This window comes from Bacillus rossius, chromosome 1 (assembly GCF_032445375.1).
Source record: "Bacillus rossius redtenbacheri isolate Brsri chromosome 1, Brsri_v3, whole genome shotgun sequence".
Classification (NCBI taxonomy): Eukaryota; Metazoa; Arthropoda; class Insecta; order Phasmatodea; family Bacillidae; genus Bacillus; species Bacillus rossius.
Window position 1 is genome coordinate 187,803,408 of NC_086330.1, and position 14,915 is coordinate 187,818,322.

General features: G+C 33.6%; 1 protein-coding gene across 2 annotated transcripts in view; it reads right to left on the minus strand.

Moving 5' to 3' along the window:
* The window catches only part of LOC134527150 (protein AF-9), a 135,514-nt gene extending 122,639 nt beyond the window's left edge, over positions 1 to 12,875 (minus strand). The window contains exons 1-2 of one of the 2 annotated variants that reach the window (XM_063359542.1): positions 12,036 to 12,875; positions 6,203 to 6,380 (exon numbers count right to left, since the gene is read on the minus strand). In XM_063359542.1, the coding sequence (XP_063215612.1) occupies positions 6,203 to 6,380; positions 12,036 to 12,104 (247 nt within the window). In that variant the 5' untranslated portion in view covers positions 12,105 to 12,875. The remainder of the gene's footprint in view (positions 1 to 6,202; positions 6,381 to 12,035) is intronic. The other variant, XM_063359543.1, reaches the window with a different exon arrangement.
* Between the last annotated feature and the right edge of the window lie 2,040 nt (positions 12,876 to 14,915).

Below are 14,915 nucleotides of genomic sequence, written 5' to 3' on the forward strand. Positions count from 1 at the left end.
GAATGTACTCAATCCCTTCTTGGTGAAAAAAATTCCTACTGTATGTTTTTTTTTTTTTGGAAAAAAATTCATTTTATGAGGAGCTGTAAAAAAAGGGCAAGTGCAAAAATTCTGAAAACTTGGCAAAACAATGCCATGATATCCCTTAACACACCACTAAAATATCTTTGTGTTTTTTTTAATTGGTTTATTCTCTGTAGCAGACTAAAAATGCAAAAAATGTTATTGTATTCAAGTTCATCACTTTGGTAAGGCGCAATGTCTTCCACCTTCCCTAACCACCACTGTGAATCATAAAAACATGCTACATAGTCTTTTAGTTTTACATCTAATTTTGTATATTCTTCCTGAATGAAGCAAACTTGATGGTCCTCAGACAAGGAAGTAGTGAACACTTTAATATTAGTTTCATTTATTGAAATGAAGGCATGTGAACCTCATGTATTAGGAATAACTTTTGCTTTGAAGAACCTTTGGAATAACATGTCTTTTTCGCCCTCAATAGCTTCTTTTGATACATATCAGAAATTTATTCCAGTTATATTTGCTGAACAGTAGTTAAAACATCTGCAGAGGAGTGGTTATTTGTTCTGCATTCACACGCTGCAGGCTAGCTTTGGAAACTATTCTTTTTACTGTACCACCTATCCCATCGCAAGCATTCTTACCATGGGATGTGACAAAAAAATATCATTCTGCATCTATCCTAAGTCAGTTTTGTGATGACAATAGGTTTATAAACTTCATGTTTTTATATTGGGCTACACAGCCATCTGAAGATAAGTCACTTTCTCAGTATCTGTGTTAAGTTTTGATAATTCAGTAATGAGAGCTGCTTGAAAGCAATATACAGATTAAGTTGTGTGGTTTAAAGAATTGCTTATTACACAAAAGCTTTTAGATTTCATTATAACTTCATTCTCCATGTCAGACTGGAAATATGCCACAAAGAGATGTATGCTAGCTTGGCTATTTACCCAATGATAGCTCTGAATTTCATCTTAAATCAGAAATGTAAAATTTTCAGAAAAATCCCCTACAACCAAAAATTAATTTAATTTTAACCTCTGTTTTCTTAACCTCAGATATTCGGCATTTTCATTTTTGAAATAAAATGGAGTTTCTTCAAAAAAAACTCAAGATAATCAATTAACGTGTCTATAAATTCATTGTATGGCTTGCACACTGTTTTAAGTTCATACCTGTCTACAGTAACCAATGGATGATATTTTATTTCATTTTCAGTCATCAGCAATATCATCATCTTCATCTTCTGCCTCGTCATTTTTGCACAAAACTTGTTTGACTTCTTTTCCAGTTGGGCAGAACTCACACTTAATGAACATACAATTTTCATTGTTAAGATCACATGTGAGTAATTGTAGGAGTTCTTTGTAATTGAAATAACCATTTCTTACAGCACTAACCATTAGTTTGACATTTTGTCTGCTACAGAGAATAAACCAATTAAAAAAACCACAAAGATATTTTAGTGGTGTGTTAAGGGTTATCATAGCAATGTTTTGCCAAATTTTCAGAATTTTTGCAATGGTCCTTTTTTTTACAGCTCCTCAAAAAATGAATTTTTTTTTCCAAAAAACACAAACATTAGGAATTTTTTTCACCAAGAAGGGATTGAGTACATTATTTTGACAATATATAATTGCCGAGTACTCCAATAGACTTACTTGCCTCAAGGTATCATTGTGTTTTTTTGAATTTTGAAAGAAAGTAGGAGCAGTTGAAAATTAACAAAAAGTCTGTTTCTAGGTCAACTTTCATGTCTATAAATGAAAATATGTAAACAACATTCTGTTTATTTTTAGTGGCATTATTAATAGACCTAAGTCTCCTCTTTGCAATGACATCGCACATGACATTGTATCTTTTATAGATATTAAGATATTAAACAAAATATAAAGGCTTGAAAATGTAAATTTTGGTACATGGCAGCGGCCATTTTGGTCTGTAAAATCAAAATGGTGGCAGATAAAAATCAGTACCTTCAGGTTTGCACTGTTGGAATATGTACTTTTTATGTGACAAAATTTCAAAATTTTTTAAATAGAGCTAGCAACCAAATTAATTGAAATTGGGTGATATTCCATGGAATGACCCAGCTGTCCCAGTAGTGACTGAAGCGAGACTGATGGAAATGTGGTTACACAATCAGTCTGGTATCAGTCTTGCTTGGACTGACACAAATTATCAAAATATTTAAAAAAAAAATCAGTCCGGTTCATCATTCCGTCAGTAAATAAATACATTACATGCTCTGACCAAAATCAGTCTAACCAGTCACGGACTGAACTGATGCCAGACTGAATGTGTAATACCCATCGTAGGCCTAATGTCATTCTTAAACAGACCTGCATGCTATTTTTGGAGCAACTGATCTTTGAAAATAGTTAACATAAACTATATGAGAAATACAAACTAACAAATTATTTACACCTTGTATCAAAAACTTGTATTTGTTTTCTAACAATAAAAATGCAATTGTTAAGTACAAAATATTGTCAGTAAATGTGATTCCTTTCCTGTTAGTGTATTAAAGCATCAATAAAAAGCACGAAATTTGCAGAAGTTGCATAATTTTGGAAACATATAACATACCTATAATTATTTAATATAATACTTGTGGTTGAAACTTTCCCAGGATACAGCAAACATACCTAAAGACTTAAGGCAGAAGTCAAGAAAAACATTAAATAATTTAACTCATTAACCCCTTAACATATTAACCCGAGTATATTCGTATTTTTTTTTACATTTGGCACGTAATTATTAACCCGAGTTTACTCTGATTAACAAAAATGTGCGTCCGATTATATTATTTCAAGTTTTCTCGAAAGAGTTACATGAGCTCTCGCTAGATGTCGCAGTAGGTATTGCGAACCTTTGAAACAGACTTCCAGTAGTTTTATGTTACCCACTAGATGTCAGGGCAGATCCGATCCATCACAGTAGCCTACTTACACGCGTTTTCCGTTTGTGTTTGAACAATTGTTAAATTAGATGTCTCTAATAGTACTATTATGAATTTATGATTTTCCCGCCAATTTTTATATATTTTAGCTGAGGTGTCAACATTACTGTAATGTGAATAATAGAAATTGTTCAAAATGAGTGATTCCGACAGTGAAGGAAGCGACATGAGTGATCTTGATAAATCGGGATCTGATAGTAGCGACAATTATAATGACATTTCAAGCTCAGAAGAATCAGGTAGTGAAGAGATATCTGGCAGAATGTGGTGTGAGATAAACTGTAGTGTGCCAACTATCTCTCCTCCAAGATACCCATTTACAGGTAAACCAGGCGTAAATGTAAATGTTGACAATAATTTTCTTCGTTATTTTCTCTTATTTTTTGATAATGATTTGGCTGAACTCATAGCTACAGAAACGAACCGTTTTGCATCACAGTACATTCAAACACATCCTCAAACCAAATGGAAACCAACAAACAAAGAGGAAATCTATGTTTTTCTTGCACTAGTTGTGGCTCAAAGCATAGTCAAAAAACCTACATATCAAATGTACTGGGCTAAGAACCCAATATTTGACACACCATTTTTTAGGAAAACCATGCCATTAGGCAGATTTGTTCAGCTGAAACAGTTTCTTCATTTTGTGGCTAATGAGTCATATGATGCAGCCACCCATCCAAACCCTAAACTGAACAAAATATGGCCTATATATATTCATTTGCAAAATAAATTTTCTGACCTTTACACTCCAGAAAAAGATGTCACAGTAGATGAAAGCCTTATGTTATATAAAGGGCGTCTAGGTTGTAAACAGTACTTACCTCTCAAAAGGGCATGGTTCGGAATAAAGTCATTCATGTTATATGAATCGTCAAGTGGATGTATATTCCTTCGTAATTTACACCGGACGAGGAACAAATTTTGATGATGAATACAAAGGCTTGCCAATGTCGTCACAAGTAGTTATGTCATTAGTGAAACCTTTTCATGGGAAAGGTTATTGTATCATTACTGACAATTTTTATACCTCACCACAGCTATCAGATATGTTGCTATCACATGAACAGATTCTTATGGGACTGTGAAAACTACAAGAAAAGAAATGCCACCAGAATTGCAGAAACAAAAATTGCTGAAAGGCAGTGTCATGGCTTTCCAAAGAGGGAAACTACTGGCATTGAAGTGGATGGACATGAAACCAGTCACAATGTTGTCTACAATCCACAATTCTGAAATGAAAAGTGTTACAATCTATGGACAACGGCACATGAAACCACAAGTTGTGTTAGATTACAACAGTACAATGGGAGGTGTGGACCTTGTTGACCATCGCACAACAGACTATGCAGTACCTAGGAAGAGGGGAAAAAAATACTATAAGAAGATTTTTTTCCATTTAGTGGACCTAGCAATATGGGATTCATTTTTGTTATATTCAAAGTTGGGAGGGAAGCAGTCACATTTAGAGTACAGAGAGGCTGTTGTCAAAAATTTGATTGAACAGTTTCACAAGCCAACAATGTCGCCAGAACGAGGTAGGCCTGGAAAATCAACGAATCCACTGAGAATGACTGAACGTCACTTTCCAGCTACGATCCCGCCAACTGAAAAAAAAAAGCAATCCTACACGCCAGTGTGCAATGTGCAGCAGGATGACAGATGCACGGGGGAAAAAAATATGGCGTGAAACACTGTACATGTGTGAAGACTGTGGTGTGCCACTGTGTGTAGTGCTGTGCTTCAGAGTTTATCATACAACAGCAGACATTTAGGCAGAAAATAGTTAGGCTTACAGTCAGAGTGAAATGCATTCAAGAATAACTCCACAAATGTCAATACAGGCTCGTCACATTATTCAGCTACTGTATTCAAATAAACATTCTTTTATTTATTGTGCTGTGAAAAAAACTGAATGTCTCACATAAAAACTTTGTTTTTTGTAAAGAATGTCCTCCTTGACATTACAATGATTTTTTGTGTATTTGTGAATGTTCAGCTATTGCAATTAGTATATAGGTACTGCAAAAACCTTGTGAAGTAAATTTTTATACGAAGATCTATTCAGACTGACAACATTTACATACCATATGTACATATTTTGTTTTTCATGTTATTCAGGCAATTTTATAAAAGTAGATGTAATTTTTTAAAAGAAATACGGTATGTTGCAAAAGTTATTTAATTGGTTTCTATGTAAGCTTATACAAAATATGGCTAATTTTATAAATATTTTTAGTAATCTTAGTGAATATTAGCACTGACGAATAATATACACAGGTTAGTAAACCAGTGTCCATTCAAAATGACATGATGGTGTGATAAACATTAATTTTAATGTATTTTGTGTGGTATGTCTATTTTTTGCATATTGAATAGGTACATTATATTGCTGCATAAATGTGATTTTCAGATAACTACTTTTGAGAAATAATTCTAATCATGCTCAACATTAGTAATGTTGTTATATAATAACTGTTCAACTTCCAATATGTGTTAAATGTTTTTTATCTAAATATTTATCAATTTGATTATATTCCATAAATATTTATAATGTATTTACATATATTTCAACAATGACGAGTATACTCGGGTTAGTAAAACAGTGTGCATTAAAAATTAGGGCTACATAATTTTGAAATAAATGTAAAAACATAGGTATGTTTTACATGTGGTACGTTTATTTGCATATTGAAAACAATACATTACTGAAAAAAATTTTAAAAATGTTTTTTTTGGACGCATATATCTAGCCATAATATATATGTTAAGGGGTTAAAGTACGCCATTCTACATTAGATATTCAAACCATTTTCTACCAAGATGTCTCAAAATCAGTACTAGATGTACACTTTATGCTAATGTTACATTTTACTGTTATGAATTTACCAATGAAAAAAATAAGTATAAACATGATTCCAATTTTATTGGTGAAAAAATGTTCTATTGAAATGAACATGTTATACCTCATTCCTGTTTTCATTTTTTTAGGAAATAATTAAATAAATAAAATATTGATGTTAGTCCACTAATCCTTGTTTTGCTACAGCTAATGACTCAGAATTTTCAGTGTGACCTGGTTATTATTGCATGTACAGGCAACTATGACACCACACAATCGTGTTTGCACACATTACGCACATTCTCCCTATTAGTTCCATTGCACGGCACTCACACGCACATCACTGACTCACACATTCAATGTGCAGTTACCTCGTTTTGGCTTGGGGAAAGTCGTGTGCAGGTAGAACACTACCTTCTCAACAAAGTGGTGGATCTCTGTATTGTCAGCACCTCTGACGAAGATCTCCCAGTCATGGGTAAAACCGTCTGGTGTTTTCTTTGTACGTCTTAGTGCTTCATGACCAATCTCAAATGCCACTCGAACGCACTTTGAACAGAAACAGGTGAATAAGAAAAACATGTTCACCCGTGCACACACAGATACACAACTTTAATAATGTTATAAATATATTTTAACTAATATTAACACATTTAACAATATGAAGATGATTTTTACAATACTGAAGCATTAACATAAATGTTAAATATCTTGAAATAACTTTAACATACAAAAATTTACATTAAAATTTAGTAACGTGAGTAATTTTGATATCATTGAAATGATAACATGTGTCATATGTTCTGGTTTAATAATTAGCTTTACAAAGAAAACAAAAGCATCAAAACTGTTTAAGCTGTAAGTAGAATTTACATTTCCAATTTCAAAATAGGTTTTATATAAAATAGTTTTTTCATATAAAAGTTTTCATAGTTTTCAAATAAAATTTTTCTTTCATGAAAATTATCTAGGCTTTAAAGATAGGTATTTTTGAACACACAGTAGGTACAAAATGTAACCTATATTTATGTCATTCTGGTACATAGCACATGGAAACACATAAAAGAACTAACGGCTGTTCCTAACCAAATGCACAGCTGAATGCTCCTTGGTTTCCCTTGGGACCTGGGCTAACAATACAATATGTTAAACTCAGTGTTCCAACTAACTAGTTAGGCTAGTTACTTTGCTGCTGATTAAAGGAGGGGGAAAAAACCAGCTGTGTAAAGTACCGTAGTGATGATAACGATTTTATGGCTGTAAGAATCTAATACCATAAAAATCCCCAGACAAAAATTAAATAAAATACTAATTAATTTTACCACAACAATGAATGGTATTATTATAATTACATTACTGGCAGATTGTCAAATAGTGTAAGGGCAATATTCATTCAGAGAAGTTATAACGAATACTTTGAAATAGGTAGTTGTAGAAAAATAATTTCCCACATTATCAGTACTGATGATTCATAACTTGTTAAGCAATACTAATTTACCATGACATTTATAAAATCTTTATCTAAAAATCTAACTGAGGCCTATGCCAAACAGCCAACAACCAAAAAATCTGACAATTATAAGTTAACATGAGCAGCATGTTTGCATTTTCCCCTGTGTGCCCTTTTTTAATACTTTCTGTATCTTCATCATTCTACCATAACCTTTTCTCCTGTACATTCGTAATTCAATCCTTTCCATCACCTCAATTTTTCTTGTTCTCTAATTGCTTTCTAATACTTAGCATGCCTTTTCTTTTAATATCTTGTATCATGATCCCTCTTTACTGCTGTACCTGCTAAGAAAACCTAGCATTCAAACCTTGTCCACACACACTTGAATAATCTCTATCACTAGTTTGTTCAACTTAATCTAGCATGTTTTCAATATGGCTGACTGGACCTCACCACGGATGTCCACTCACAGTCCTTGTTCCCCGTAACCCACCCCACAGCCATGCTTGCCAAGTGATACAACAAACATTTAGGACAATACATAGTGCCAAACAACTGAGTAGCTTCCCATACAGGTAACTGAACATACACTACACATTTACAAACCAATTCAAAATATTATATATTCACTAAAATTAATATAATTCTATTTTATGGATTATAAACATAACAGAATCCATTAAAATTTTATTAAAAAATTAAACAGCATACAATGACTAATTAATCCTAAAATAGCATAAATAATAATTAAAACAACCTGCTGCGCTAATAATTATCAAACTTGCTGTGAATAAACAGCTATGAAAACAGCTAACGGTAACTTACGATGTAGGCTATATATTTGTAGCAATACTTCAGAATGGTTGCCGAAAGTTTTTCCCCATTTAATCATCAAAAACATTTAGGTAACTAACTGATTAAATAATACCTAAGTTACATTAAAACATAAGCTTCCACAAAGTCAAACATAAACTGCAAATAGTTATCAAAAATAAAAGTTATCAATAGAAATAATTATGTAACATGAATAAAATTAATCAAAATAATTAAAAAGCTATGATGCTTGTAATACTATCACATTCATAATTACTTTATTTTATTTTCTATTTCATTTATCTTGCACTGAATTTCATAGATCATCTTTTACCTAAAGAGAGGTGTTTAGGTTATGAGATGCTGGTTACTTAAGGTGTCTAGCCAGCAGTGTATTTGAGATATTGATGTACGATGACATGTGATAATCCCTGGAGGTTATAGTGTGGTATTGTGTACAAGTGCAAGGCTATGGACTGGCGCTAACTCCGTAACATTAAATTAGAAATGAAGATAATAGTGTAATGCACCAAAAATTTCATACCTACATAAAATATTTTAGTAATTCATTCTCAATTTTTTTTTTTAATTGAAGCAGAAAACAGAACTACCCTAACAACCTCAAACATTTTAAAAATGGTTTTTGTAAACAGACAGCCCCCAGACACATTGAGAAATTTTAAAATTGCATGGGTAGGATAGGACCTACTTCTGAAGCTCTCTGCACTGTGTAAGCCCAGGTAGGCAGGAAATGAAGAAAATTATTTTAAAATTGAATGCAAAAAAAGTAAATGATTTTGTGAAACATTTTGAGCTACATGTACTTAGGTTTTTCAGACAGTATTTCTGTAATCAACTGTTACTACTTAATGCATTTTATAATGCACTGGATTAAATTTATGTTTTGAATGGTAGTCATTAACACTTGTACAGCAAAATGATAGAAATTTATAATTTTAATTTAATTTAAAGCTTAATAATTATGACATATTCCTGGTGCTCTTATTTATATTTTCTTTCCTGGAAATGTTTTTAATATTATTTCTTAAACTAACAGTGGTACTGTGCAATAAATTAATCATTTTCAATAAATTATGTTCATTTTGTAAAATTTGTGATTTTTATAATTTACATATTTTTAACATTAAGCAAATTTCATTTGGTTTAAGGACTTATGATACATGTATTTTATATATAAATGAATTTTGTATATATATATTTATGTGTATATATATATATATACAATATATATATATATATACACATACACACACTCACGTGTAGGCCTAACTGACATTCTATATCCCAAAACCTATGCTCATTCAGTATCAACAAAATGTAAATTAATAAAAGGACAAAAAAAACTTAACAAATTATATGTTTTTAAGGTGATATGGTTGTTTAGATCGAATATTTTAGTTCCTATCTACTTTATTTATTTTTTAAAGTTTTTATTATCATGAAAGGTCTTTCACAAGTGAAAAGAAATAGTGTTCTATTTGGGATGGTAAAATTCCAGTATGTTCTACCAAAGTTCCTTGCAGCTCAGTTTGTGCTGTGCATCTTGGTCATCACTTGACAGATGCTCTGGCGTGCCACTCGATAGCTCTGCAACTATGTAGAAATTGTCCCCAGAGACAGTGGCTCTTGACTTAAGTTTGGGACCGCTGGGATGTTTTTGTTGGTTCAAGCAAAAAACATTCATTTCAGTCTACACAAATGTACTGGTATGGTTTCATGAGTGTATAACACAACTGTTTCTGTGCCCAGTAAAATTTCAAAAATTTGGAACTAAGATCCTTCAACAACATGTTTTGATCCTAAATCATAATTGAAAACATCAGAATTTTAAAATTTTTGTTTTTATCCAGTGTTGAAATATAAAAAGGGAAGGGGTAAATATTTACTTTGGCGGTATTTCCGAAAAAAAATGTTAAAAATCCGAAAATACCTTTATTTTATGCTCTTCAACTTCCTCTTTTCATTAAAAGTGGCGGAGGTAAGAAATTCCAAATACTTTAGGAGATATCGAATTTTTAAATTTCATCATATGTAGTTGAGCGGTATTTGCAAAAAAAAATGTTAAAAATCCGAAAATACCTTTATCATATGCTCTTCAACTTCCTCTTTTCATTAAAAGCGGTGGAGATAAGAAATTCCAAATACTTTAGGAGATATCGAATTTTTTATTTTTGCAATACAAGACCTGTGGAAACATTCGAGCGGCGCCATTTTTGTTATTTTTCCGTGTTCGTGAATACGTGAATCGTGAATGCGTAATTAATAAAATGGTTGATTAGGTCAGGTCAGTTACATTATTAATACTTTCAAACAAAGCCGACATTAAAAATTATTTTGTGAATTAATTTTAATGGCTGTTTAGTTTTAAAATATTTATAATGTAACTGACCTGACCAAACAAACCCGGACAGAGGGTGAACAGTAAACTAAAATGGTCGATTAGGTCAGGTCAGTTACATTATAAATACTTTCAAACTAAGGTGATATTAAAAATAATGTGAATTAATTTTAATTATTCTTTAGTTTTAATTATTTATAATGTAACTGACCTTACCTAACAAACCCGTAACAAAGGATGTACAGTAACAACTCACGTAAATTTTTTTGTTACTTATTACTTGCGCAACAATATCAAAATAACAAATAAGACTTTAAAATTAGAAACGTTAAAAACTCACCTAAGTTGGAGGCGGTAATTAAACACCGTTTTAAACAATAATTGAACTAAATAATCACGTATTAGTTCATTTGAATTCTGGCCTATCACGAACAATCACGTGACATCATTATCCAATAAAAAAAGATACTCGTACGTAAACAAGAAACAATGGTGCACCCACGCCACAGGAATGCGCTGGTTTTGTGCTGAAATTTAAAAATTCAATATCTCCTAAAGTATTTGGAATTTCTAATCTCCACCGCTTTTAATGAAAAGAGGAAGTTGAAGAGCATATAATAAAGGTATTTTCGGATTTTTAACATTTTTTTTCGCAAATACCGCTCAACTACATATGAAGAAATTTAAAAATTCGTTATCTCCTAAAGTATTTCGAATTTCTAATCTCCGCCGCTTTTAATGAAAAGAGGAAGTTGAAGAGCATAAAATAAAGGTATTTTCGGATTTTTAACATTTTTTTTCGGAAATACCGCCCAAGTAAATAAATACCAGGGAAGGCAACTGGTGCAATCATGGGAACACAGAGGGAGGAGGTAGAGCCCAGGGCTCATTTCCCCCCTATAGCCACAATGATGTCTGGAATGAATTAAAAATGTATAGTTCAGTAGAATTTCATTATTTTGCTAAGATGAAATTTAAATATAATAATATAAACAATATAACTATATTTTAACGTCACACAAAACCTTTGCTTAACTATTTCTTCTGACATGATTAATTGGGATAAGTAAAATATGTGTCCTCGTACGATGATCAAAGGGTTCAATCCAGTAGAGAACACACACATAACACAAATTTTGAGCAATAAATGGGTACCTAAGTGGCTTGGAACCCACTATAATCTTGGATTTCCCATCACCTCATCTCTGTGTATACCTGTGCAACATAAAAATCATATTAAAAACCAAGAATCAAGCGAATGTGCCGAGTTATACATATTTGTGGGGTTTTATATGTATATATTACATTAGAATAGTTGCGGAATTATAGTTTATTTGATTATAAAAATACATATTTCTGTATTACATATACTTAAATGGTTATGTGTGTTTCATATTCTATAATATATTATACCTAAGTTAACTTAAACACAAATAAATTAAAAATAATACAACAGAGGCTACCCTGATTTTAAAAGATATAGGTATATCAGAATAACATTACCTGATATATTACAAGTGCAAGACACACTTCACGTGAGTATGATATGCAGTACAAGACTGTAATATATTTTACTCACTGTATTTGTATTCCTCAAGTCTTCACCTACAACACAATAGTCTGAGAGTCTAGGGCATTTCGACACCATATCAGGTTATACTGTATTTATTCAAAAATAAAGTTTTTGAAACCTTTTTAATGGGGAATGTTATCTCTTTTCCCCTGTTTACATAACAGAACTGAAAACTGCAGTAAAATGTCAATCGTTACTCTTATCAACATTAAATGCGTTACTGTTTATAAACAAACACCCGCCGTTGGTAATCGTGTTTTACTGCAGTTTGCAAAGTCTTGCGAAGAAACAATTAAACCAGCAAATTATATAAATGAGTAACTGCTTTCATTTAGTAACCTCCTTCTAACCATAATAAAATTTCGACTAGACCCACCGAATAAGCCATAGCCTATTCACACCGACGTAAACACGACCATTCTTGATGTTCAAAGTTCTATTTCACCATTATCTTAAAATGTTCTGAAAAAGGAACTTGGAAATAACATTACAATTTCAAATCCTAGAAGTAATTACTCTAGTGATTTCCATCTCCCGTACAAATTTCAATTATTATTCACAGAACATTAAAAACTTTTTTCGTCGTAATACATCGAGCCACATTCGTAACGATCACAAACCATCAAGCTTCACATGTCAACAACTTGTATAAAAATTAAACACAAAAATTCTCTTTAATAAAATCTGTATTTAAAATATAATGAATTTTAGAACACATATAATTTTTAGGTAAAATTTTTTAAAATCATCTCTGTACTAAAAACTTTTAATTTAAAAAAATAATTTAAGATTTCACGGAAATGAATTCAGTGAAATTTTTGGCTTTAATTAATACTGGCCCCTTTCCCTTTTCTGGTCATAGAATTGATGTTACAAAGAACTGGACAGTAGCAATTTAGGCCAGTAGCATTATACAAAAAACACCAAATTCGGAAATAATTCCTACAAAAGGTTTTTTTTGCGTCAAAGGCTTCATTTATGGCCCAATATGACTCTTCTAAGTTTTTCCCTCGGGGAAAACTGGTGGGGGGTGAAAATGTACCCCCAAAAGGGATACGTTTGCAGTTTTTCACTTGTATCTCCTGAACTGAACAAAATTTTGAAAAATTACATACCTTTTGTAAAAGTTGTAGAGCATTAAATTCTGTGTAGAATAAAACCAGGGAATTTTTTTTTTAACTACCTGTTGTTAAACTACAAAAGGTGATATTCGTATCAATTTCTTAATTTTACGAATAATTTTCGTTTTAATAATAGCAGTTCTTAAATATCTACGAATTAACCTTTTTATCAAACAGTTATTTTACACAACATTCTTTAAGAATTAAATTTTGCATCGAATGGGATCAAGAGCGAATTTTTCGGCCAACGCATTACCAAACTACAACAGGTTAACGTTGGACAAGTTTTCAACAATAGCAGAAATGGTTGGTAACAATTAGGGATGGGTAGTTTGCGAACTACCAGTTCATTTTGAACTGTTCTGACGAGCGAACTAGGTGACTAGTTCGCTGTTACCAAAAACAATCGTTCTTTCGTTCTTTGCAGTTTCTCGTCTCCTACTCTGTTTGGTCCTTACTGTGCATGCGCGAAAGATCCCCCCCCCCCCTCAAAAACCGTTACTCAATATGCCACATCTTTCTTTCTTCCCTCTCTTACGTTTGTTCTTTATTTGGTCTCACCCCCCCCCCCCTACCCTCTTTTAACGACAGTCCCACGGACTGTTATTTAACACCATCCTGTCCATATTATTTTACCTATATTTCCCCATCGCTTCCTCAGTTCCAAGTACTGATCTGAACTACGAAGACCGAAGAGAAAGGGAGTACATATACACACTGAACTAGCTAGTTCAAATACCCAAATAGTTCACACAGTAAGTTTTGACGTCCCTCGGCTTTAGGTCCCTGATTCCCCGTTTACGTAATCGTCCTGTTGTGCCCGTACTGCTCTCGTCGGTGAGGTGTGGGTCCAGGTCAACGTGGCCGGGACCGGGAAATATGGGACCTGGAGGGAGAGTGAGGTGAGGAGGAAGAATAGTAGGCAGTTCCAAGGATAACTCGGTGTTAACAGTTCCACGAGCCCCTTTTATTGTCGTTTTGAGAGCCTGCCGCAGCCTGGCGGACCCGTCGCGGAACGAGCGCCCTTACCGCGACGACCCGGACTCCCGGAAGACCGTCCCGTCCGTTAACACGTCCCGACACAAACTGGAAATTTTCCCACGTAACAATGTCCCTGATTAAGGTTGCTCCGCAAAGATGCGCAACACGTGCGCAGTCCGTTATATAAAAAAAGTCTCGCAATGACGGCGAAGGTTCGGCGGTTCGTAACTGCGCTTACGCGTTCTAGGACGTTCGACTGGTGACGTAACTCGTAAGACTTGTAAACTCAACAGAGTGAGCGACTCGACGGATGCAGCTCAGCTGCCGCGACAACCCGTGAAGTTACCCTGTCGTCGGACCACGAGCTCAGAAGACGCGCCTCGCGAGCAGCGCAGAGCGGCGTGCACGTCTGTCTCTGATCGCGCCCTGAACAACACTGCCCTTCCCCGCCCGCCAGCGGACCGAGGCCCGCAGGCCGCGGAGGAGGGGAGGAGAAATCGGCCGGCGTGGGAGAGGCCCCACCCCGCAACGCGCCAGGCTGCGATTACATTAGTAGCACTGCGAAACATTTGAGAAAAGTTACAAAATTATTTACACAACTTAGCGAGACAATAATCAAACAGCGAATTTACACATCAGTTAATTAGTTATGATTACAAAATATCCACAGTTATCGAGGCTCGTGACCATTTGAAAAAAATATATAAAATACAGAATTATTTATCACACAAAAGAAGCTCACTGACATGCTAGGGCGCACATGGGTGCATCCCTGGCCGTCGCA